The sequence below is a fragment of the Scyliorhinus canicula genome, chromosome 18 (assembly GCF_902713615.1).
Source record: "Scyliorhinus canicula chromosome 18, sScyCan1.1, whole genome shotgun sequence".
Lineage (NCBI taxonomy): Eukaryota > Metazoa > Chordata > Chondrichthyes > Carcharhiniformes > Scyliorhinidae > Scyliorhinus > Scyliorhinus canicula.
Genome location: NC_052163.1, coordinates 16,633,520 through 16,660,194, shown reverse-complemented (window position 1 = coordinate 16,660,194; position 26,675 = coordinate 16,633,520). Strand labels below are relative to the sequence as shown.

Below are 26,675 nucleotides of genomic sequence, written 5' to 3'. Positions count from 1 at the left end.
TTCATGGTGCTGACGTTGTGTTTCAGGCTGTCCACTGCGGTCGCCACCCTAACAATGTTGGCCTTGGTGCCACGCATTGCCAGTGCTATCTTCTGCATTCTCTGCCTTTGGGACTCCTCCAATCAGTTGTGGATCTGCTGGAGTGTCACTGACATTTCCCTCTGAATCACTCGGCCGCACCATATCGACTGCACAGCTCCGGGTAAACCTGGTCCAGAGGCTCAGCATCTGACTGGGACCCAGCTGGGTCTTGGGATCCAACAGATCTCTGACTGCTTCTCCCCTGGACGTTCCTGTCTCTACCTGATGTACAGCTGCAACTGTGCGGTGCTCACCAGAATGTGCCCGAAGCCTGTCCACTACTTTCTCCCACTGAGGTGTGTGTCTCTGCGTCAGTGGAGGGTGGGGATGACAGCTGTGCTGCAAATATTATGGTGGCATCCTCAGAGCTGTCATTCGCAGTATTCTCTTGGGAAGCATGGGGCGTGGGCCACCCTGGATAGGCCGGTCCCATTGGATGGAGGTCCTGTGGGAGAATGGACACGTGGTCATTGGGGGTGGAGACACGATCGACATGCTGGCATGTACAATTCACATGTGAGGGGTCCTCTGGGCGGGTCCGGTGATTACCAACCTCTACGGGGCAGGCCAATCTTGACGTTGGTGACCAATCTGTCCCCCGCCACCCCATCAACCTCCAGGGCCAGTCCCTTATAGGTGGTGAGGACTCCAATGTCTGGCACCCCGCCACCCATCTGGGCCCTCGCATGTTATGGGCCAGCTTCTCCTGCAGGCACACAGAGGGCATCTTGAGCCGCCTGCAGAGGGGGTACGGGGAACATGGGTGAGCACCACAGCTGTGCCTTGGTGGGCTGGAATGTGGCATGGTGCTGGGCCGGTGCCAGTTGCATGGTTGTCGGGGGGGGGGGGGGGGGTGTTGTTAACAGGTGGAGCAGGTGCCGATGCCAACTCAACCCATGCAGCCCAGTGGAGGTCATTTAGATTTTTGCGGCACTGTGAAGACCCTCTGGGCTACGGTACGCACGCTGAGGGCTGCTGCCACTTCCTCCCAGGCGGCTGTGGCTGACCCGCCGAGCGTCTTGGAGGTACAGGGTATCCCAGTGCGACTCCACTACGTCCAACAGTTGGGCCAGGTTGGCATCCTCAAATCTTGGAGCCGGTCTCCTTGGTGGCATGGCTGCATGCTGTGGGGGATTACCACTGCAGGATTGCTTAATATGCTCGATAGCGGGGGCTGGTGAGCACAGTCCTGGTGAATCAGCAGGCGGTACAGTCATTTGTGGCATGAAGCCCATGGGGCCTCATTAAGTGGACCAATTGTTTGACAGCCTTGAAATAGACCCCGGTCAGGCCTAGCCAGAGACAGAATTTTCTTCATCGGGGAAGAATGTGGTGCCAAAGGAAAGGAAGGAAAAGTTTGACGTGAAATATCAGAAACTTGTAAATACCTAAAAATATTGGAATTGGGCAGCTAGAATTTCTTGGCTATCTCCCTAAAACTAGCAAAAGTCCTCTCCACGAACAGGTCCCAAAACTGCTCCAGATCCTTCACCTCCCAAAATGAAAATGTCAAGTCCATACCAGCATATTGGAAGAGGTGATTATTGCAAATATGGGCAACGGATGGCCGGGAAAAAAAACTTGAAATGCTGTCTAAACTGTTTACACTAAACTGTTTACAAATTCTAAGGAAGGAGACCACAACAGAATTTGAAGAAAATCTTAACGGGAAAAAGGCAATGGTCAATTTGGAAGAGTAGCTATGGTGCACGAATGAGCTTCCATTTCTCCCCCAACAATATTTTATGAATGTTGGCTGCCCAGTAAAAATACAATTAATTGGGGGGACCAAGCCCCCCAACTGTCTTCCCCTTTGGAGCAGAACACCACGGATTCTCAGCGCCTTATCCATCCAAATAAAAGAGGACATTGGTTTGTTGACTTGTTAAAAAAGGATTTTGAAAGGACAGTGAAAGAAAAGGAAAAACCTCAGCACATTCATTTTAATAGTTTGAACCCTACCCGATAAGGATAGGGGGAGGCTGTTCCACCTCTGCACGTCTGCTTTTATATGTCACCGTGAATGCCCCTTTAAGAAAAGTGTGTTTTATCAAATGGCTGCAGTGATATCATTGTGTGGGTGGGACTGGAATGTGATTCTGCTTTTTACTTCCGTTTTGAGCTGGAAGCTCTTTTCGACTCTGTGTTTTAGTTTCGCTTTCAGTTGGATAGCTACTTTCAAACAAGAAGGTGTATATCTTTCTTGCTAAAGAATGTTTCCAGGTCAGTTGATCATTTCAAAGTAATACCTGTTTCTGCCGAGAATTCAAACCTACTGTCTTTGTTAAAAAGTGTTTTGGCTTATGGATGTTGTTCGGAAAGTTACTAAGGGTTACCTATAGAGAACTGTATCTTTTTGGGGGGTTATCAGTGTTGGTAGTTGGTAATATATTTACTGTGGGTTTATAAAATGTTAACTGGATTCATAGAATAACATTGTTTTGTTTAAAAATACTTTTTCTTTCTCTGTTGCATCACACCTGTAAAGTGGGCCCTTGTGCTCCCCATAACCAAAATCTATTCAAAGTTGTGGGTCAGGTGAACTCCATGATATACTTTGGTGATCTCTAAAACCTGGCCCATAATAAATTGGAGGCTTGTGAGATAAAAGTCTATCTTTCGTGATTGGGTTGGCTCAGTGAATTTAAAGACAGTAAGGGATAAGCATATTTGTGTTTGCTTTTCAGGTGTGGTATTCCAGTTTAAGTAGGGAGTGTGTTGTGACTCTCCCATTTTACTTGCCATTCAGCTCCGAGAGGCCACAGACTCTGTCAACGTGTTTCTGTTCCCAGATTTTGTTTCCTTGATTTTTGGGGGGCATTTCACTCATAAAGGACCTTCATTCCGGTAACTATATGGGTTTCCAAAGAATAAATCATCTGTGGCATCAGGAAATGGGGCAAAATGTATGGTACTCCAACGGAAGCCACCTCTTCCCCCTACATTATGCCACTGGAGGTCCTCCCAGAGAATTTTATAACTGTGGAACAAGTTGCTGCTGGCTTGTCAGGCATACCTTCGAAAGAGAGCTGAACCTATTCCGACAAAAGGTAGGTTAAATATTAGGTAACATGCATGATTAATTTTGTGTCCAAGGCTATTTTGGATTGCTCAAGGAGTCAAGATTAACTATGACTTTAGTTTTTTTCTGATGTTTCTTGCCTCCTCTCCCAATAAGTTAAATGGCTGTTGAACAGATGTTTCTAAATATGATAATTCAGACATCACCACTGTGGTCAAAGCTTGATGGAGTGAATGATCATTTCCTGTACAATGTTTGTACAATGTGTATTCTAGTCATAGTTCAGAGTTTTACAGTACAGAAAGAGGCCCTTCTGTCCATCGTGTCTGTGTCAGTATTCGAGCACTTAACTATTCTAATCCCATAATTCCAGCACATAATCCGTAGTCTTGTATGCTATGGTGTTTCAAGTATTCATCTAAATGTTTCTTAAATGTTGAGGGTTCCTGCCTCTACCAGTCTTTGAGGCAGAGAGTTCCAGATTCACACCTCCTATTGGATGAAAAGGTTTCCCCTCAAATTCCCTGTACATCTCATGTCTTAAATCTATGCCCCCTGGTTATTTATTTAAAATATTTTTATTAGGCTTTTAACATTTCATTGTAAACTTTGCATAACAAGACCAAAACATGCATTTCCAAAAATTTACAGCTCCTGTGGTCCAGGCAGTAATTTACAAGCAAACTGTCCCTTGCGGTTTTCTTCTCCTCTACCTATCCCGTGTTTTCTTGGGTGCTTTCATCCCTCTCTCCCCTCCCCCTCCCCCACCACCACAAACACACATTACGTCCTTCCCTCTGTGACATGAAATGGGTGTCCCCCCCCCCCCCCCCCCCCCCCCCGTATTGGCTTCTGATCACGAACAGGTCTTGGAACAAGTTGGTGAAATTGCTTCCACGCTTTGTGTAAGCCTTCCTCTGACCCACAGATGGCGTACTTTATTTTCTCTAGATTGAGAAATTATGTGAAGTTGGACAGCCTGCAGCCTTGGGTGGTGCTGCTGACTGCCAGCCAAGCAGAAGCCTCCGGCAGGTGATCAGGGAGACTGTGGTGATCCACCACTGTGCAATTATGTGTGTGCCTGTATTAGGGGATGTACAGCAGTACTTGTATTACAGGTTTGTCGGTAGCCCCTGCCGGCTAGCTCCGCCCACAGGGAGCAGTATAAATATATATGAGTTCTCCTGAGCTGCCATTCTACCAGCTGCAATCGAAGGATAAACATCTCACGGTAATAAAGCCTCTCTTGTATCGATTAGAGTCTTTACGTGCAATTGATAGCGTATCAGAGACAAAGGCTAGGCGTCAGCCCTGCTCCCCATGAAAAGCTCTGGCTCCTCTGATGCCATGAAGACTGCAACTAATGGGCACGGCTCCACCCTCACAACCCAGACATAGCCTCAAGGAAGGATGACAAGTCTGGGGAGGACCGGAAAATGTGTGTGGGTAGTCGGGACTATCTGGCACTGTTGACACTTGTCCTCCGCCTCTGGGATGAGCCCGCTCATTCGTGATCTGGTTAGGTGTGTCCTGTGCACCACCTTTAGCTGCGTTAGGTTCAGCCCTCCGCATGTGGAGGTGAGGTTTGCCGTGTGTAGTGCTTCGATCCAGAGTCGGACGCCGGAGTGAGGCGACTTCTTGCAAGTTGTGCCCAGCATACCCTCCAAATCAAATTAAAGTCATCTCCCTATTTCAGTGCTCAGCTCTTTCTCTCATTTCTTTCTTGTCTCATCCAAGGGTGAACATACCTCCTCTAATAGTTGTCCATACAAGTCCACACAGTACCCTCTCTTAGCATAGCTCTGTTCAGTAGTCCTTCTAGTAATGAGTGTCCTGGTATCTGGGGATACGTCGTTGTTTGCTTGCGGAGGACGTTTTTGATCTGTGCATACCTTAGGTTGTTCCCTTTCGGGAGTTGGAACTTGTCCATTAGTTCCCCCAGGGTTGTTACTCTATTGTTCATATACATGTCCCTGACCATCAATGTCCCCTCGTTGTGTCTCTACGTTTTGAAGGTGTCCATTGTTACGGGGGGTGAACCTGTGATTTTTGCAAATGGGGTCCCCCCACGCCCCATTAAGGGGAAAGGTTTCTTCCTACCTACCCTATTTATGTCACTCAGAACTTTGTATGCCTTAATCAGGTCCCCCTTCAGCCTTGTCTGCTCTGAGGAAAACAACCCCAGCCGAACGAGCCTCTCTTCATAACTGAAACACTCCAGCCCAGAATCTCTTCTGCTCCATCATTCGTGAAATCACACATGGCGACCAGAACTGCACACAATACTCTAGCTGTGGCCGAACAAGCATTTTATACAGCTGCATCATCACCTCAGGCAAGTATCTCGTAAGCCTTTTTAACCGCCTTCTCTAGCTGTCCTGCTGCTTTGAGGGATTTACGGACATTCACCCCAAGGTCCTTCTGGTCCTCTGCACTTCCTAGTGTCTTACCGTTCATTGTATACTCCCTTGCCTTGCCTCCCAAAATGCATCGCCTACTCTTTTGCAGGGTTAATTTGGAATTTGCCACTGTTCTGTTCATCTGACCAGCCCCTCTATATCGTCCTGTGATCAAAGGCTCTCCTCACTATTTACCACAGTACCAATTTTCATGTCATCTGTAAACTTACTGATTGATCATGCCTCCCGCATTCACCTGTAAAGAAAGCAAATCTGTTTTAGAATTGAGGGCATTGAAGTCTACACATTTTTCTTTCCCTCTGGAGATCGTTATGGATCTGGGTTGGACAAGGACTGAGGTCTTGTGTCCCAAACTGCCCTCGATGAATGGGCACTCAGTCAGCCGCCTGATTCAGAGGGCCAGAAAAATGGGCAAATGCGGCCCAGTCGGTGGAGGTCTTCTGAGGCTCTGGATAAAAATCAGTGAGTTACTGCTGGGCCGCTGTTTCTTTTCTCGATTTCCCCCGGCAAAATAAAAAGTTCCAACCGACGATTTTAAAGGAAAAAAAAGCGCGTGCGGGTTATTGGGGGCGCTTGACATTGCTTACCCCAAACCTGCTCTTGGCTTCGTGGGCAGCACGCTCCAATCCCAGCCTCCCTCGCGCGCCGCCACACACGAGCCGGCATCTTCCACTCAGCCGCTGGTGGCGCGGGGAAGCAAAGCTAAATGTGGAATTGTTATCAGTTATCCCGCGACCGTCACACCGCACGGCTCGCGCAGCCGGTTTTTATTTCCTTCGCACGAAAGGGGTAAATGGATTGGGCAGAGATCTGGACGGCCGTCACACGCCTGCCAGTTTAAATAGCCCCCCCCCCCCCCCCCTTCGATGGTAGGTGCTAGAATGACGGTTGGGCGGCGGTTAATTTGAAAAACTGGGTGGGCGAAGAACCGTTGAAGTCGGCAGCCGCCCGGAAAGGTTGGTTCATTTTGTCCCAGGTAATCATATATAGACGGAAAACTCTGCCACCTTTTCTCGAAGCGATTTAATCGTTTGCGTTAAAAACGGTTACATTAAAATTGTAAATAAAATGCTGGGAAAACTTAGCAGGTCTGGCAGCACCTGTGAAGAGGGAAACAATAATTAACGTTTCGAGTAGGTATGCCTTTTTCCAAACGTGATGTGGAGATGCCGGTGTTGGACTGGGGCAAGCGTGGTAAGAAGTCTGACAACACCGGGTTAAAGTACAACATGTTTGTTTCAAACACTAGCTTTCGGAGCACTGCTCCTTCCTTCGGTCTCCTTTTTCCAAAGGGCGGGGAAACGTGATGGATTATATAGTCAATGAGAGAGGGAGTGGAGAAGCTGGAGCTTTCAACAAACCTCTGGGTTTGAAAGCAGACAAGTCCCCGGGGCCCGATGGCCTCCATCCTAGGGTGTTAAAGGAAGTCATGATGTGGAGTTGCCGGCGTTGGACTGGGGTGGGCACAGAAAGAAGTCTTACAGCACCAGGTTAAAGTCCAACAGGATAATGGATCCATTGGTTGTAATATTGCAAAGTTCCCTGGACGCGGGACAGGTTCTAGTGGATGGGAAACATGCTAATGTAACGCCTTATTCAAAAAGAATGTAGGAAATTACAAGTAAGTTAGTTTGACATCTGTTGGGAAATTGTTAGAATCCATTATTAAGGCAGTAATATCAGGACATTTGGAAAGCCAAAGTGCAAGTCATCAGAGTCAGCATGGTTTTAAGAAGAGTAAATTATGTTTGACTAACTTCTTTCTCGAAGATACAAAAAGTAAAATGGATGATGGGGGATCGCAACTATTTACAATCTATATTAGCAATATATGGATAGAAGGTTTTAGGGATAGAATGTTCTGTAGCCAGATTTACAGATTACACTAAAATAGGTGGGGCATTAATTTGCAATAAGGAAATAACCTTACAAATGGATATGGTTAGGTGAGTAGGCCAAAATGTGGCAGATGGAGTTGAATGTGGATGAGTGTGAGGTCATCCAATCTGGTCAGAAAAATTGAAAGGTAACTTATTATGTAATAAGTAACTTTGGGGTGCTCTGGTACAGAAGGATCTGGGTGTCCCAGCTAGCTGGGGTGACTCACTCTATTGGGAGAACAGGACACAACCATGTCTCCTGGATCTTCAGCAGCGAGTGAACAAAGGAACAAAACATTTCTGTACAGATACATTCAAGTTGCATCAAATTTCACATACATACGAACAGATAAGGCAACAGTAATGAATGCAAAATTCCCATTGGCTACCCGTATACACTTTTTGACCTGGCCATATATCCTGATTGGCTCATTTCACATTCCTCAACCCTGGGCTCACTTCACATTCTTCAGCCCTTTGGGGGCCCTTTCACTCAGCATTCTCGTCCTAGCAACTGCCCCTCCCCCCTTCCTGGCCATGCTTTGCTCAGTTCCTTTGTTCCGGCTCTTAAACCCGGGTATCCTCTACATTATCCTAACTAATTATCCCATTTTATATCACATTCGTTTGTTCAATTCCTCATTCCCTCCTTTTATCATTTCATGATAATCTATTGGTCCAATCCCTAGCTGTGCTCAGGATTCCCCTCTCGCAGAATCTTTCTGAGAGCGCCTGCACGCAGAGGGGCAGGGGACTGTGGTAGGGACTAGAGTCCTGATAGCGATTTGGCGGGGAAATGTAGGTGACAATACATTGGTCACTGTGCTATTAAAAAGGAAGACGTATCCTTGATCCGTATACACGCTAGCATGACAATCAGTATATCGGTTGAGCAGGGATCCCCAGTAGCCCAGTTTATCCAGCTTTGGAATGCCCATTCGGGCTTCTGAGCAATGCGGAAAGCCCAATTCTCGTACGACCGGGGGTCTCTATTGGAAGTGAAGTGGTGGGGTATATACGCCCTCCACCGTTTAAGCTTATCATACTGTGAATGGGAGTTATCCTGAGGAAGGGGAAGGCAAATAGCTGGTGGGGCCGAACCCGGATCGTAAGGAAGAGTAACTTGCTCAGGCGGTGGCTCGGAACGCTGACAGTGAACCACCGTTTTGGGGAATTCAAAGAGATTCATGCTGCCCAGGCTCCCTTCGTTCTGGGTCCGAAGTGAAGTAAGTATACCTCCTGATAACCTGCGTTCTCGTCGTGCCTCCCTTCTTACTCGTTCCATTCTCTCGCTATTCCTCCTCTCTCCCCGACAACCTTTTCCTACTCCCCCCGGGCACAGTCTGATTTTACCTTTATGGCACCAGTCTTATCACATCCAGAATCAAATTTACAATTACTCCAAAAACAAGGCAATATCCATGCAATGTTCCCTTCCCATCGCCGGGACCGATATAATTGTTCGTTGTCCATTAACTTGATAACCTTCCATGAGTCGACACTATGCCCTCGTACATGGGGGCAGCGGAGAACATTACCTCTACATAAGTGAAATGTCCTTGTAGTTTGGTCGGGATTGTAGTGAGGCGAAGCCGAGGATAGCACAGGCGGCCCGCATCCAAACCGTCATGCTCCACACCTGTAAAACAGCGCTGGGGAAAGGAGGCAGGTTAGTGACCGACCATTTTGCAGTGGTGGAGGTGGACCCAAGCACTCCGCCCCTCCACTTTAACTGCAGTGGGGGTGCTAAGGAGAACTTGGAAGGGCTCCTTTCACTGTGGCTCCAACCCTTTCCGAGTCCAGTTCTTAACCATGACATAACTACCAGGCTGCACTGATTTTTCATTTTTCAAGCGAGCTATGTAATGGGGACGGTGACGGGTGAGCCGCTCGAACCTGGCCATGGAGTTCCTTGAGGGCTAGAACATAGTTAGTCCTTTCTTCAGTCATATGGTGAAACTGGACCAGTCTGGGAACAGGCAGGTTCCAGGGGGTTCTAATGGGCCTGCCATAAAAGATCTCGGCAGGAGAGAGTCGGACCAATCCCGTAGGTGTGACCTGCAGCTGGAAGAGGGCAACGGGGAGCAACTTAAGCCACGTTAACCCCGTGTCCGCTCGTAATTTGGCCAATTTGGTTTTGAGGGTCTGATTGTGTCTCTCAACCAAGCCGACCGTCTATGGCCAATACGCACAGTGGAACTGCTGGCGTATGTCCAACTGGGAGCAGAACTCCTCGTTAATCTGTCCAATAAAATGGGGCCCGTTATCAGAACTTAACTGAGCTGGTATTCCGTACATAAACACCTCGTCACATTTTTACAGCCACTGGCTCTCCGTCCAGCTTCCTTCTGGTGTGATGGTCACCAGTAACGGGGTGTCATCTTGGTGAGTGGTGATGGGCCAAGTCTATTGGCATTATTGGAGCCATAGCCAGCTTACAACATATATTAAGGCATCCAATGATTATACAGTATACAATTATAATAACAAGCATTATTAATCCATGCATCAGGTAAAACCCCATGACCGAGCTGTGAGAGCTACCTCTGAGCTGAATCCTGCTGTAGGGTTTATATCCCTCTTATAGTTGTACTGACTAGCAACTATCCCTCATCCTTGTTATTTGTATGTACATGTCATGATTTGTAAACTGTGCACGGAAATCAATGGTAAATGCATCCATCTCGCAGGCCAGTGTCAATAGACCCTTTGTATTGTTCTTTCCTCAAGTCCAATCACTGTGAACCATAGCTGTCGCCGCTCAGGAAGGTAACACAATAGCTGTATCCATGTGTTTCACTACCTTCAAGGCATCTGACTACCTTGGGGTAGCAGCACCGTAGAAGCTTCCTCATGTCCCTTAGGAACAGCACACAACTCAGTCCATCAGCGACCAAAAGGTCTTTTATCCCTCACTGGTTTTTTTTAGGAAGCGCTTTCCGTTTCTCATTAGAATGACAAATTATGATATCATGTATTATCCACTGATTACCTTGCTTTATTAATTGCAGGAGCTTCAACCAATCCTGTTTCTATTCCTGACTTCCTTACACTAACGTCGAACATTGTACTGAACCATGTAGTCTGCCAGCCCTGGCTTACTTGAGACAATAGCTCAGTTTTCTTCAAACCCCTTTCGTCCGTTACCATTTTCCTTACAGCATGAAGTGTATACTTGCCATTATTTGTTTGTTTGTTTGTCTTTTTTTTAAACACTACTCGCACATTTTTTTTTAACACTACTCGCACATTTAATGCAGTTAACTTTTTGGGGTTACAACCCAATTAAATCCATACATAACAGTCCCTAACAACTTACAGGACATTTCGTCTGTAATAACTGTTATACACTCCAATGCTATATTGGTTGCTGCATTGGTTACAAATTTCCCCTTATGGCATCAAGTTGCCAAGATTCTTAAACTATTGTCATTTAAAATATGGGGGTTCCTCGTCAGTCGCTGCTGTCTGCCGAGACCCTTAATAACTCCACCGCGTAATATGCGCCTCATGGAGACCTCAGATCATCCATCAGCGAATGTCCAGTTAGAGATGTCTGACCGGAGGTTTCACTTATTCAGTGATATTTTGATTTGTTTGTAACCCGTAAGCCAATTCTAATTGTACGGAATTGAATTGTCTCCAGAACATTCCATCAGCAGTCTTAACTGAATTGTCTCTGTGACATTCCCTCAATTCCGTAATCAACCTTTAACTGAACTATTACTATGATATTCCCCTCAGTTCTCATCAACCCTCAGTCGTACCTACATCGACTGAAATTAATTCTTCTAATCTGCCAGACTGACCTTTGATTTCGTCGAGACGATCTTACCTGATCAAATGCGAGTGATTAGACTGTAATCAGACAACGAGAGAGAGGAAAATCGACATGGTCATTTTCCAGCTATTCATATCGTGGGCCCATTTCCTCTTTCCCCGTCCGAGATCAGTCCAATTCTGATTTCGCAGATGAGAAATGGAGAAATCCCAGGTTTCGGCACCAAATGACAATCCTGATTCTTTTTCTGTCAGTCTGGTCTCGATAAAATTTGAGACGGATTTGCAGGTATCAATTATTGTTTATTTTAACCAGCTAGCTGGGGTGACTCACTCTATTGGGAGAACAGGACACAACCATGTCTCCTGGATCTTCAATAGCGAGTGAACAAAGGGACAAAACATTTCTGTACAGATACATTCAACTTGCATCAAATTTCACATACATACGACCAAATAAGGCAACAGTAATGAATGCAAACTTCCCATAGGCTATCCCTATACACTTCTTGACCTGGCCATATATCCTGATTGGCTCATTTCACATTCCTCAGCCCTGGGCTCACTTCACATTCTTCAGCCCTTTGGGGGCCCCTTTCACTCAGCATTCTCGTCCTAGCAACTTCCCCTACCCCCTTCCTGGCCATGCTTTGCTGAGTTCCTTCGTTCCGGCTCCTATAGCCGGGTATCCTCTACATTATCCTAACTAACTATCCCATTTTGTATCACATTTGTTTGTTCAATTCCTCATCCTCGTGCATGATTCCCAGAAAACTAGCATGTAGGTACAGCAGATAATACAGAAAGCAAATGGACTGTTGACTTTTATAGCTAAAGGAATAGAATTTAAAGGTAATGAAGTGTTGTTGCAGCTGTACATGGCATTGGTGAGATTGTACCTGGAGTATTGTGCGCAGGCTATTAGAATAGATGGCATTGAGGTGCGTAGGGAAGAAGTGTTGGCAATTTTGGACAAGGTGAAAATAGATAAGTCCCCGGGGCCGGATGGGATTTATCCTAGGATTCTCTGGGAAGCCAGGGAAGAGATTGCTGAGCCTTTGGCTTTGATTTTTATGTCATCATTGGCTACAGGAATAGTGCCAGAGGACTGGAGGATAGCAAATGTGGTCCCTTTGTTCAAGAAGGGGAGTAGAGATAACCCCGGTAACTATAGGCCGGTGAGCCTAACGTCTGTGGTGGGTAAGGTCTTGGAGAGGATTATAAAAGATACGATTTATAATCATCTAGATAGGAATAATATGATTAGGGATAGTCAGCATGGTTTTGTGAAGGGTAGGTCATCCCTCACAAACCTTATCGAGTTCTTTGAGAAGGTGACTGAACAGGTAGACGAGGGTAGAGCAGTTGATGTGGTGTATATGGATTTCAGTAAAGCGTTTGATAAGGTTCCCCACGGTCGGCTATTGCAGAAAATACGGAGGCTGGGGATTGAGGGTGATTTAGAGATGTGGATCAGAAATTGGCTAGTTGAAAGAAGACAGAGAGTGGTAGTTGATGGGAAATGTTCAGAATGGAGTTCAGTTACGCGTGGCGTACCACAAGGATCTGTTCTGGGGCCGTTGCTGTTTGTCATTTTTATAAATGACCTAGAGGAGGGCGCAGAAGGATGGGTGAGTAAATTTGCAGACGACACTAAAGTCGGTGGAGTTGTAGACAGTGCGGAAGGATGTTGCAGGTTACAGAGGGACATAGATAAGCTGCAGAGCTGGGCTGAGAGGTGGCAAATGGAGTTTAATGTGGAGAAGTGTGAGGTGATTCACTTTGGAAAGAATAACAGGAATGCGGAATATTTGGCTAATGGTAAAATTCTTGGTAGTGTGGATGAGCAGAGGGATCTCGGTGTCCATGTACATAGATCCCTGAAAGTTGCCACCCAGGTTGATAGGGTTGTGAAGAAGGCCTATGGTGTGTTGGCCTTTATTGGTAGAGGGATTGAGTTCCGGAGCCATGAGGTCATGTTGCAGTTGTACAAAACTCTAGTACGGCCGCATTTGGAGTATTGCGTACAGTTCTGGTCGCCTCATTATAGGAAGGACGTGGAAGCTTTGGAACGGGTGCAGAGGAGATTTACCAGGATGTTGCCTGGTATGGAGGGAAAATCTTATGAGGAAAGGCTGATGGACTTGAGGTTGTTTTCGTTAGAGAGAAGAAGGTTAAGAGGTGACTTAATAGAGGCATACAAAATGATCAGAGGGTTATATAGGGTGGACAGCGAGAGCCTTCTCCCGCGGATGGAGGTGGCTAGCACGAGGGGACATAGCCTTAAATTGAGGGGTAATAGATATAGGACAGAGGTCAGAGGTGGGTTTTTTACGCAAAGAGTGGTGAGGCCGTGGAATGCCCTACCTGCAACAGTAGTGAACTCGCCAACATTGAGGGCATTTAAAAATTTGTTGGATAAGCATATGGATGATAAGGGCATAGTGTAGGTTAGATGGCCTTTAGTTTTTTTTCCATGTCGGTGCAACATCGAGGGCCGAAGGGCCTGTACTGCGCTGTATCGTTCTATGTTCTAGGTTGGTCCCTTTATTTGAAAGCTGAGTGGCATGGAGGCAGTTCAGAGGAGGTTCACTGGGTTGATTCCAGAGATGAGGGGGTTTGTTTTGTGAACAGTTTAGGCCCATACTCTCTAGAGTTTAGAAGAATGTGGGGAGATCAAATTGAGATATACAAGATGATAAAAGATATGAATAAACTAGACGTGGAGTAGATGCTTCCGCTTGTGGAGCATTTTCGAACAAGAGGTCATAGTGCCAGGATAAGGGTAGCAAATTTAAACCCGAGATGAGGAGAAACAACCTCTCTCAAAGGGTGTTTTGTGAGGGCCATGAAGAATCCAGCACAAGTTTGTAGAATCAAACAGAAAGTAACTTTATGTACCGGCAGTTCACTACTAACCCTAACCCTGTCTAGCTGGTACCACACTGGCCACTATTTATACAGCTGCACTGCTTATGTGTGCCCCGCCTCCTCTCCTCATCGCGGGAGCTAATATTCCTCAAGGACCATGGGGTAACCAATTATCCCCACCAAATAGGATCTGAGCAGGTTATAACATCCCCCTCTCCCAAGTCCAAAGCATCCGCCGATGACCCTGGCAAAGAAGGACGTCGGACTCATCAGGCTGGACGTCAAGTGCCACGAGGTGCTGGATCGGGCGGCGTCTAACAACAAGGCGAGTGGCGCTTCCGATATGAAAGTTGTAAAGACTGAAAGTCTTTACGTAGGCTGTGGAACTGAGGGTTCCCCTTGAAGGTGTCCTGCGTGTCCATGTTGGAATTGAGAATCTCGTCATCTCAGCGTCCCTATTTTTGTGGAGTGCTGCAGTGACCTGAGCAGGCCGTAAGCTCATTGCCAGAGGGAGATCTTGAGGATGAGCATCCACTGTATCTGTATCCGATTGCTGCTGCAGCTGGAAAAATGATTTTTGGCTGTGTTTCGGCCCTAATCCCTCAGAGGCTGCGCGCAAATCTGCCAGGTTGACCCTTGATCCCTTATTAGGTACGTTTTCAGTTAGTACACACTTCCGAAATCCAGTGATCCAGTACGGAGTTCACACCTGTGGTTTATGTTTGATCGGTGAATAATCCTCAAGAATAAGGATCTTTTATATTCAGTTTCGATGAACTTTGCCGTTAGGTGGGTCAATTGCCTACCTAAGTCGGGCTCAGGTGGAATCTCCAAGACTGTCCTGTGGGATCTTTCGGAGCAACAATTGTAACTCCCAGTCGAATGGCACCAGGGTCGCCAGATTTGTTGTACCTTCTGAACCACAGTGTGTCTCCAACCTGTACATGATGGACAAAGGACCACAGAAGCTGCATGCAATACTAGTTCAATACGCACACATAGGATATTAGTCAATCACACACACATGCAGGGTGGACTCTAAACTAACACCCAAGAAAAACCAACTTAACTTCCAGGTGACTGGTATGTGCAGAGCAGATATGGCCTCATCTGGAATCCATCATCTGGCAGTGCTGAATGTCTGTTGCTGGTCATCTGTGTCCTTGGCTTTGGTGCCTCTTTGGATGGCGTGGATGGTCCCCTCCTTGTCTGGTGCAGGTATCACCGTTGTTGTCGTCGGTGGTCAAGTGAGCGGCTGGTGGACTTCACACCATCTTTTATCCCTTGCAGGTCTCGCGCGCTTTTGGGCGGTACCAGGTTTGATCGATTTCAACCAATTGGTGGTGCCAGTCGGCCATGGCCGTTAGTGTCCAAGGCATGTGGGCCTTCCCAAATAAGAAAACCGACGCCACCAAGACTGCCACATATTGTTACTTTCTACCTGGAGTCCATTGTCCCTGGATGTCCTTTCAACGGCTTCTCCCTGTGTTAGTTTCTGCAAGGTCCGGGCTGCAGCTCTTGTATATTTGGAAGTTGTAGCTTGTCTGTGTTGACCAATTTCCCATCGATCTGTATGGGCAGCCATTTTGTATGCCCACACCGCTCAGCCTCACCTCTGGCCTGTTATCTGCCGGTGTCCCCGGCCCTGGCGTCCATCTCTGCTGCCAAGGGCACGATTGGTTGGCATTGCCCTCACTGGGGGCTGCTGTGGGTATGTCCCTGGGCGGTCTCCCGTTGGGTGGCTGCCGGTTGGGCAGGGTGTTTCGTGCGGGGGTGGGTGCAACCATACTGCTGGTGTGACTGTGTAGAACCAAGGGCCGGGGTGGGTGATCAGTCAGTATTCAGCAGGATGGCGGTCGGTGCCTGGGCAGTCCCGTGGGGAGGGGTGGGACAGGGGGGAGGGGTGGGACAGGGGGGAGGGGTCTCGGATGCTCGGCCTGCCCTCCGCACCCCAGCTGCTCGCACTGTCCTCCCCTCCCACGGCCCTGGCAGGCCCCGCTACAGCCAGCACAGCCCTCAGTCACTCCATGCCATTTGCTTCTGCTGCTCTCTCGCTTAGCAGCCAGGACGCCAGGTTCACAATTTGTGAGAGTGCAAGTGAAGCAAGCCGTCGGGAACTCAGCCCATCGGAGGCGCTGCATCGCGGAGGCCCGGGAGCATCAGGCGTCAGGCCCACTAATGATACGCCGACTGTACTTTCAGCCCGTGTGGCAAGCGGCGAATTAATGTCATTTTGGGGATGCCAGAGCATCCCGATTTAACGCCAAACCGGCATCTACCGCAATTTTGGCATCAGAAGCTATTCTCCACCCAATCGCGTTTCATGATTTTGGCGTCGGCAAACGGAGAATCCAGCCCCAGGTCTCCGGGCGCAAAGTGCCGGACTGGTCGGTGTCGAAAAAGGCTGTGGCCCTGACATTCCTGATTTTGCCTTTCATGGCGTTGTCCGGGAAAAACCATGCTGAGGCGGGTACGAGGTCTGTATCGCATTAGGAGTTCCGCGGGAGCTACCCCAGTCACCGCATGCGGAGTGGTCCTATAACAAAACAAGAAATGAGCCAGTCTAGGGTCCGTGTACCCGGAAGACTGTCTTGAGGCCCTGATTTAATGCCTGCACTGCGTGCTTTGCCAACCCATTGGTGCGGTTGCGGTCTCCATGGTTGCGCGGGACATTGTTCCTGCCATCCTATGTACCTCGAGTCACTTTGAATGGCATCAATCAATACGGGGAACATGGATCCCTGAAAAGGGCTAGCGCAATCGGCATGTATTAGTGCCCAAGGCTGGCCTGGCCATACCCAGTGATGCAGGGGTATGGCTGGTGGAAGCTTCTAATGCTCTTGGCAAACAAAGCAGTGTTGGGCCATCGTCTCAATGTCGGTTGGAGGCCTGGTCAGCAAACAACTCCATGCTAACATTTTCATTTTGGTCACACCAGGATGACCATTGTGGAGTTCCTTGAGGCGGCCATACATGTCCCCCACAACAGGATACCATCTTTGACACTGAATTCAGACAGCTTGGAGGAAAATATCAACAACTTACCTGGGAGCTGTCCATGCTGCACACAATATAAGATCACATGCCAAACATTGGATAGGACAGGGTCTATCTGGGTCCACTCATAGGTCTGCGATGCCAAGACAGGTAAGGAGTGTATAAAATTCAGGGTCACGACCACCTCGCTTGCGTGAGGGTCGACAGGGGGCCAGTTGACAAAGAAAACCAACTCAGTGTGTCGGCATTCGCAATTTGCATCCCTGGCTTATGCTCCAAAGAACAGCTGCAGTGAGTGAGCGCTGGATCCATCTGGAAGTAATAAGCGGAATTAGCTTATCCTCGTGGAAGCAATGTGTGAAATTGGCTTATCTCAAAAGTCGAAGCAGATACTTGTGATCGGTTGTGATAGTGAATTGATGGACGAGTTTCACCACAGAAACCATCACCTTTTCAATCTGTCCGTATTTATTTTTTGCTGCAGACAATGTGCAGGAGGTGAAAGCTATCAGCCGCTCCCCTCTGTTCTCCATCTTGTGGGACAGGATGGCCCTGTTACCATAGGGGGAGGCGCATCGCATATAATGAGCAAAGGCTTTTCAGGATCATAGTGGTTTGTAACCCAGATGACAACAACTGTTGCTTTACCTGCTGAAAAGCGGTTTCTAGTGGCCGATCCTAAACCCAGACGCGATTCTTCTTCAACAGAAGCTATAATTGGGCCAGCGTGGTCGCCTAAATGGGGAAAAACCTCCTGTAGTAAGGCTGAGAAAACCGCTGGGCTTGGGCCGGATAATCATATTTAAAACATCCATTAAGCTAATTAAATATGCACAACCACCTTGATGCCACTTTCAGCCATGCCTGGGAGCCAACAGCTGCACTGGCGAGTCCTCAACGAGGCGTTGATTAACACTGTGTCGACCATTCGTGATGGACACTTGGAGGTGTAGGAGACCATTGGAACCCCCCATGTGGTTGAGAAAAGGGCTGGGCAGTACACTGGCACTCCCCCAGCAAATGGTCACCCTGGCAGTGCCAACTGGCACCCTGTCAGTATCACCAGACACTGCTAGGGTGCCCGGTTGGCACTTAGGGTGCTAGCGGCAGTGCCAGGTTGACACTGCTTAGGGTTGGGGACTGAGGGGGGGGCCATGTCCATAAAAGTGAGGGGTATGAAGGGGCTAATGTTGAGTGGATGAAGGGGAGCCCTGAAAGACGGGTGGGTGGCCTGAAAAGGCAGGCCCTGAGCGATCCTTTGGCGGGTGTTTTCACTCAGGAGGGGTATTGCTCATGTCTGTGGAGGCTAGCATTGGCCGTTGATGGGGGCTGAGGCGGACCCTCAGGCTCACTTCAAGATTGGAGCACCTTTTCAAAATGGTGCTCCCATCTGAGGAGCTGGAGGGGTTATCCGCTGGGGTTATCTGCTGTGGTCGAGGCTGATGACACTTATCCAGAGGTCACAGACCGTTGCGGTGACCTGTTACAAAAGCGCCCATGCAGCGACCAGGAGTGTGATCGAGTGGTGCTTTGGTCTCCTGAAAATGCAGTTCAAATGACTGGATCTTTCTGGAGGGCCCTCCAGTATGATGCTGAGAGGGTGGCGGTCTTCTGCATCTTTCACAAAATCACACAGCAGAGGGGCGATGTGCTGGAGGAGGTGGAGGAACGGCAGGCCTCGTCTGACGGGGCTACGGGGAGGGTGGCCAGGACATGGGGCGGAGGCAGGCACGGGAAGCCGCACAATATGTGCACCAGGGCCAACGCGCATACGTGGCTCTGATCGCCCCCAGGTTCTCCGACTAGGAGGGGGGGTGCTGCTGGTCAGGGGCATGGACACCACATCCGAACTCCACACCCCCTCACTACTGCCCCCGCCTGCCTGCAGCACTATGGGGTGCGGGCCCTGGGTTGGCAGTAGCAGTAAGTTTGGGCCATGGGATGGAGGGTGATGACAACCCACTTGGCGATGAGCCCTGGTGCTCTGCATCGCATGACAGCATCTAACTCCTGCCCACAGTTGCACTATCCACTTAGGTCATCCCAGCATGCGAGCTGGCCATTCCATTGCATGGTCCCATCGACTCTCTGGGGTGGCGGTGGTGGAGGACAGGTGTGGGAGGGAGCGTCGCGGGGGCGGGGTTGGGCCGCCAATTCTCTTCCCCCCCCCTCCCCCAGCCCAGCCCACCCCCACACCAATCAAAGAGCAGAGGTTGTAGCAGTGGTAAGAGGTGTTTCTTGCGAAAAACATTTACAGATCTGTGCCCAAGCACCTATGACTAAACTGTGCCCTTCACCCTTGACAACTTAACTGGTATCTATCTTTCAGGCCTTACTGGCCCTAATGCAACGTCTAGGTTCCCCACTCGGTACAGCAGGCGTGGCTGCTGTGACTTCTGCCCTGCGACAAGGGTCCCCATTGGCATGCGTCTTCTGGGGGACTGGACCTGGATGGGCCAGCCGCTGCCCAGGTGTCCGAGGTGGCATGGTGCCGGCCTGTTCTGCACGCGATCCACCAGATGCATCAGGGAGAAGAGGGGGGGGGGGGGGAATCCGAGGTGCTGCGCAGTTCCTGGTGTGAGGTGAGGATGAGGGAGGGGTATTGAGACACATGTCATGGGAAAACACAACTCAGCAGGATCTCACTTCCTCACCTGTGGCTGTACTCCGTCTCGGTCACCTTACTTTCCTCTGAGTTACCGGCCTAGTCCAGGGCCCTCAGCTCGGCCATGGTGAGGGGCTACAGATCTGGTGGTCCCCCTCTGGTCTTACCTTGGCCCAGCAGCTGTGCCTGGTCTTCTCCTAAGGGGTGGGGGGACACACACAACAACAGTGTTAGACGGTCTGACGCATGCAACCCAGGGTGTGGGTAGCTGACGGCCTCTGTGGTCAGGGCACCCGGCCATGGTGGTTGGTATGGGGGCTGGCATATGGAGCAGGGTGGGGATTCCGCTGTCCCCCAGGGGGAGGAAGGATGGGTTACGGGTGTTTTGGGGGCGGGGCCAGTGCCAGGGACACAGTGTTGCCTACTCACCCTGGCTGCCCTGAGGAGGTCGTGAAGTTTTTTGCGGCACTGCATGCCAGTCCGGATGACATTGCCCACGGTGCTGACTCCCTTGTCCACCTGCACTCGGGCACGATGGACAGCGGCGCCTGGCAGCCACATTCCCGGGCCGGGGAATAGGGTCATCTCTCCTCCACTGTGTCCAGGAGGGTCTCCAGCTTGGCATTGGTGAAGCTTGGGAGGGCCGCTCTCCTTCCAGCCATCATGTTGGTTGGGATGTGTGTATGGGAGAATCATTTATGTGTGGCTGCAACTTGTCAGCCTCCTGAGTGTCAATCATGGTCTCGGGATGGTTTTTCATTAGAATTGATTGTGTTCCATATGGCGCCGGTGCTAGCCCATTAATAGTAGCGGAATCGGTATAGGTGTGGCATTCTCCATTAACGTCAACACTTAGGATTGGAATCTTCAATTTTGCGGCTAAGTGCCGACGCTGGCATGGAAGCAGTGGCGCTTTACGACGCCAAAATTGGTGCCGAACCCTTGCCGATTCCAGGACTGGTGAGGGGCGAGCAGCCATGGCTCCCACGCCAAAAACGGCCGGAGAATGGCAGGGCCCATGGCTGCGTATGTGCACAGTGTTATGGGAGTGTCTCTTTAAGGAATGGTTTTGTCTTCTCACGTGGCTTCAGCGATGTCATTGTGTTGGTGGAGCTGGGCTATGGCTCTGTTAACTGCACAGGTAGTATATCTCAATCTTCATTTTAAAAGCTGTTTCCAGACTACTTGGTAACTAAAAAGAGACAATTGCTTTTTGGAAGGAAATCAAACCTGCTGTTTGAAAAGGGGAACAGTGTATCAATAACAAGTGTTATACCAGTAAGAATGCCATGTGCTGGACCTTAGAACATAGAACGATACAGCGCAGTACAGGCCCTTCGGCCCTCGATGTTGCACCGACATGGAAAAAATCTAAAGGCCATCTAACCTACACTATGCCCTTATCATCCATATGCTTATCCAATAAATTTTTAAATGCCCTCAATGTTGGCATGTTCACTACTGTTGCAGGTAGGGCATTCCACGGCCTCACCACTCTTTGCGTAAAAAACCCACCTCTGACCTCTGTCCTATATCTATTACCCCTCAATTTAAGGCTATGTCCCCTCGTGCTAGCCACCTCCATCCGCGGGAGAAGGCTCTCGCTGTCCACCCTATCTAACCCTCTGATCATTTTGTATGCCTCTATTAAGTCACCTCTTAACCTTCTTCTCTCTAACGAAAACAACCTCAAGTCCATCAGCCTTTCCTCATAAGATTTTCCCTCCATACCAGGCAACATCCTGGTAAATCTCCTCTGCACCCGTTCCAAAGCTTCCACGTCCTTCCTATAATGAGGCGACCAGAACTGTACGCAATACTCCAAATGCGGCCGTACTAGAGTTTTGTACAACTGCAACATGACCTCATGGCTCCGGAACTCAATCCCTCTACCAATAAAGGCCAACACACCATAGGCCTTCTTCACAACCCTATCAACCTGGGTGGCAACTTTCAGGGATCTATGTACATGGACACCGAGATCCCTCTGCTCATCCACACTACCAAGAATTTTACCATTAGCCAAATATTCCGCATTTCTGTTATTCTTTCCAAAGTGAATCACCTCACACTTCTCCACATTAAACTCCATTTGCCACCTCTCAGCCCAGCTCTGCATCTTATCTATGTCCCTCTGTAACCTGCAACATCCTTCCGCACTGTCTACAACTCCACCGACTTTAGTGTCGTCTGCAAATTTACTCACCCATCCTTCTGCGCCCTCCTCTAGGTCATTTATAAAAATGACAAACAGCAACGGCCCCAGAACAGATCCTTGTGGTACGCCACTCGTAACTGAACTCCATTCTGAACATTTCCCATCAACTACCACTCTCTGTCTTCTTTCAACTAGCCAATTTCTGATCCACATCTCTAAATCACCCTCAATCCCCAGCCTCCGTATTTTCTGCAATAGACGACCGTGGGGAACCTTATCAAACGCTTTACTGAAATCCATATACACCACATCAACTGCTCTACCCTCGTCTACCTGTTCAGTCACCTTCTCAAAGAACTCGATAAGGTTTGTGAGGCATGACCTACCCTTCACAAAACCATGCTGACTGTCCCTAATCATATTATTCCTATCTAGATGATTATAAATCGTATCTTTTATAATCCTCTCCAAGACTTTACCCACCACAGACGTTAGGCTCACCGGCCTATAGTTACCGGGGTTATCTCTACTCCCCTTCTTGAACAAAGGGACCACATTTGCTATCCTCCAGTCCTCTGGCACTATTCCTGTAGCCAATGATGACCTAAAAATCAAAGCCAAAGGCTCAGCAATCTCTTCCCTGGCTTCCCAGAGAATCCTAGGATAAATCCCATCCGGCCCCGGGGACTTATCTATTTTCACCTTGTCCAGAATTGCCAACACTTCTTCCCTACGCACCTCAATGCTATCTATTCTAATAGCCTGGGTCTCAGCATTCTCCTCCACAATATTATCTTTTTCTTGAGTGAATACTGACGAAAAGTATTCATTTAGTATCTCGCTTATCTCCTCAGCCTCCACACACAACTTCCCACCACTGTCCTTGACTGGCCCTACTCTTACCCTAGTCATTCTTTTATTCCTGACATACCTATAGAAAGCTTTTGGGTTTTCCTTGATCCTACCTGCCAAAGACTTCTCATGTCCCCTCCTTGCTCGTCTCAGCTCTCTCTTTAGATCCTTCCTCGCTTCCTTGTAAATATCAAGCGCCCCAACTGAAACTTCACGCCTCATCTTCACATAGGCCTCCTTCTTCCTCTTAACAAGAGATTCCACTTCTTTGGTAAACCACGGTTCCCTCGCTCGACCCTTGAAAAGGGGTTTCTTGTTTTATTTGAATTTTGTTATTGAATTGGAACAGTTAAGGGGGAATTCATGAAGGGTTATGCATAGTCACTGTAGCTGTATGGGGTCTTTATGGTTAGAGTTGATAATAGTTCTTACTGTGTGTGTTTATACAAATGTTAACTAAATTCGCCGAATAAAGCTTTTTTGATAAAAGTGCCTCAGAACTCTGTTGAATAACACCTGAAAGGCAGTCTCTTGTGCCCACCCTAGCCAAATACAATAAACAGTTCAAGGTCAGGTGAACTCCATGATATACTTTGAAGTTTTCTAAACACTGGCCCATAACAACGGCGACAATCTGCAGTGGTCACGCCGTACAACATGCCGCGCGGACCCGACCTGCAGATAGTGTCCTTCCGTCTTGCCGCCTCGCCACCCCCCCCCCCCCCCCCCCCCCCCCCGTCTGTGGCGGCGCTGGAAACAGTCCGCAGCGCCACGCGAGGTTGACAAAAACTCTGAGCACACGTGTACTGCGCCGTTAGGAAGTCGGCCCATCGGGAGCAATGCATTTGGGGAGGGTCTTCAGGTGATGGCCTGAGGCAGTCCCAACTTTGTATGGTGTACTCCCCAATGGTGCCGTTTTGGAGGGAGCGGAGCATCCAAAAACAGGCGCTGCCCCTGATTTTGGCATCAAAGGGATTCTCCGCCCAATCGCCGATTACGATATCGGCGTCAGGCAACAGAGAGTCCCACCCTTAGTCTCAGAAATGGAGAATTCCGCCCAATGGCTTGAAACTTGTTCTCTACAATGCAGAGCCATTTGATCAAAAGGAAATTAGATGGGCATGTGATTTTCAGGGCTATCTGGAGAATAGGACTGTTCCAGTTGCTTGAAAGAAAGCCAGTATGGACTCAAGGGGCAAATGCCCACTTACATAGAATTTACAGTGCAGAAGGAGGCCATTTGGCCCATCGAGTCTGCACCGGCTCCTGGAAAGAGCACCCTACCCAAGTCTAACACCTCCACCCTATCCCCATAACCCAGTAACCCCACCCAACACTAAGGGCAATTTTGGACACTAAGGGCAATTTATCATGGCCAATCCACATAACCTGCACATCTTTGGACTGTGGGAGGAAACCGGAGCACCCAGAGGAAACCCACACAGGGAGGATGTGCAGATTCCGCACAGACAGTGACCCAAGCCAGAATCGAACCTGGGACCCTGGAGCTGTGAAGCGATTGTGCTATCCACAATGCTACCGTGCTTCGCTGTAATAACTCTGACTGTCTCTTTCAAAGAGTTGGAACAGACACAATGAGCGAATGATTTCCTTCTGTGTGTATCCTTCAATACAACACTAAGATATGACAGTGACCTCGGTGAAAGTATGGTTATCGTACATTAAAAATATATATATATAATTTTAATTCATAAATATGAAAGGAGAATTTTACAATGGAAATTATTGACAGTAGATTGACAAAAATGTGATTACAGATAGTAATGCATTGTAGACAGGAAGTCTCGACTTGATTGCAGTTTTAACATTTTTAATGCCTAAAAGACTGACACTACCATTATTTTGTAGGAAAGTCGAAAATACTCTTGACTTCGAGACCACCATTTTGATTTGGTAAAACAGCTTTGAGGTAGACAATGGATGAGGAAGAAGGAGCTCATGAGAAAGAAGATGATCCACGAATGGCTTTTTTACAAACCTTAATTCTGATGTATTTCAGTGTAAAACCAGATAAATGGACAAAGTTTTCTACAACAGAAGAAAACAGACAACTTGTTCTGGACTTCTTCAATACTGACGATATAATGATTCTTGTAATCTATATGAACAATGCAGGACAATTAGCTGCAAATTTGGGATTTCCTACCTCAGTTAAAACTAAGGGAGTATATTTTGTGAAAAAGAAAATGGTGCGCATCACGAATGACAACATTAAAGATACACTATTAATTGGTGATATGAGCAATTCACCGGTTGAGCAATTATTAACAGTGCTTGAAGAGGTGAGTGAGGAAAGATGACCAATACTATTATGGCATGGCAGATGGTAATTGTCAAGTTTTTTAATAATCTTTTGTCACAAGTAGGCTTACATTAACAATGCAGTGAAGTTACCGTGGATAGCCCCTAATCGCCACATTCTGGCGCCTGTTCGGGAACACAGAGAGAATTCAGAATGTTCAATTCACCTAACAGCACGTCTTTCGGGACATGTGGGAAGAATCCGGAGCACCCAGAGGAAACACATGCAGACACGGGGATAACGTGCAGACTCCCACAGACAGTGACCCAAGCGGGAATCGAACCTGGGACACTGGTGCTGTGATGCCACAATGCTAATTATTGTGCAACCCAAATCCCAGAGGGAAATTTGAATTAGCTACCAGAACGGTTTTGAAATTTGTTTGTTATAAGTAGTTTTCTCATTGGGAAAATATTTTACCTGTTGAATTACAACAGCTAGTTTATTATTTTTAATTTTTTTTCTAAATGTAGAGTACCAAATTATTTTTTTCCAATCAAGGGTGGCCATTTAGAGTGGCCGGTCCACCTAACCTGCACATCTTTCGGGTTGTGGGGGTGATACCCATGCAAACACGGAGCGAATGTGCAAACTCCACACGGATACACTAGTGACCCAAAGGGGCAGCTTGGTAGCATTGTGGTTAGCACAATTGCTTCACAGCTCCAGGGTCCCAGATTCGAAATTGGAAATGGTAGTTAAGTGAGCACTGCACACGATCCAAGTGGATTCTTGTGGGTGGATGGGCCATGTAGCATGTGGGAGTAATTGCCTAGCATCCTAATCACACCTTGATGCCTGGACACTGCTTGAACACTGCGGGAGGCAACACCACACACGCAGCACCCAACATTTGAGTACCCAGATGATGGGACACAGCTTGGGGGACATGTCCACAGCCAGAGGGTGGGTGAATGCTATGGGGGAGGGATACCTGGAGATATGGGCCAATGGTTCGGAGATTGGCCTGCATTGTGGAAGAAAGTGACAGGGACAGGTGTTTATCGTGTGTGACAATTCCCCACTCTCCTGATGTAATCTTACACAATTTCACTATCTGTTCCCAATATTCCAATTGTCACAGAAAATAGAGGGTAGCAGTAGTAGGGTGCTTTTCTGAATGGAAGGTTATGACAAGTTCCACTAGGATCGGTGATGGGGCCTCTGTTGTTTGTCAGTATCCGAAGAGGAGGCAGAGAGCACAGAGTCTCCCTCTATGTGGATGATCCGCAGAACGACATGAAAGAAATCATGACGCTCCTGGAAGAATTTGGGGCATTCTTGGGCTACAACCCCAACATTATCAAAAGTGAGGTATTCCCAGTGAACCCAAACGGTGGAGGCTGGAGGGTCTCCCATTTGAAATAGCCCAAAACAAATTCTGGATCCACAAGTGGAATCTGACCAGTCTGGCGGAGGAAGTAAAAAATGACCTGCAGAGATGGGATGCACTCCCACTTTCCCTAGCGGGGAGGGTGCAGATGATCAAGATGATGGTGCTGCCAAGGTGGTTCTTACTGTTTGGATCCATATCGATCTTCATCCCAAGGTCTTTTTCCAAAAAATAGCCAAAATGATTATGCCGTATGTGTGTGTAGGTGGGGTGAGGGGGGCAGAGAAAGTCCAAGAATCCCCCGGACAACACTGCAGAGGAGAAGAAGCATGGGTGGCCTGGCTGTCCAAAAC

The 26,675-nt window shown here is 48.3% G+C and overlaps 1 protein-coding gene across 1 annotated transcript in view; it reads left to right on the top strand.

Annotated features, from left to right (window-relative positions):
* Positions 1-6,415: 6,415 nt before the first annotated feature.
* Positions 6,416-26,675, top strand: part of LOC119953684 (dynein heavy chain 17, axonemal-like) — an 821,504-nt gene continuing 801,244 nt past the window's right edge. Inside the window, 2 exon segments of the mRNA XM_038778213.1 lie at positions 6,416-6,499; positions 24,536-24,969. Of these exon segments, the coding sequence (XP_038634141.1) occupies positions 24,604-24,969 (366 nt within the window). The 5' untranslated portion in view covers positions 6,416-6,499; positions 24,536-24,603.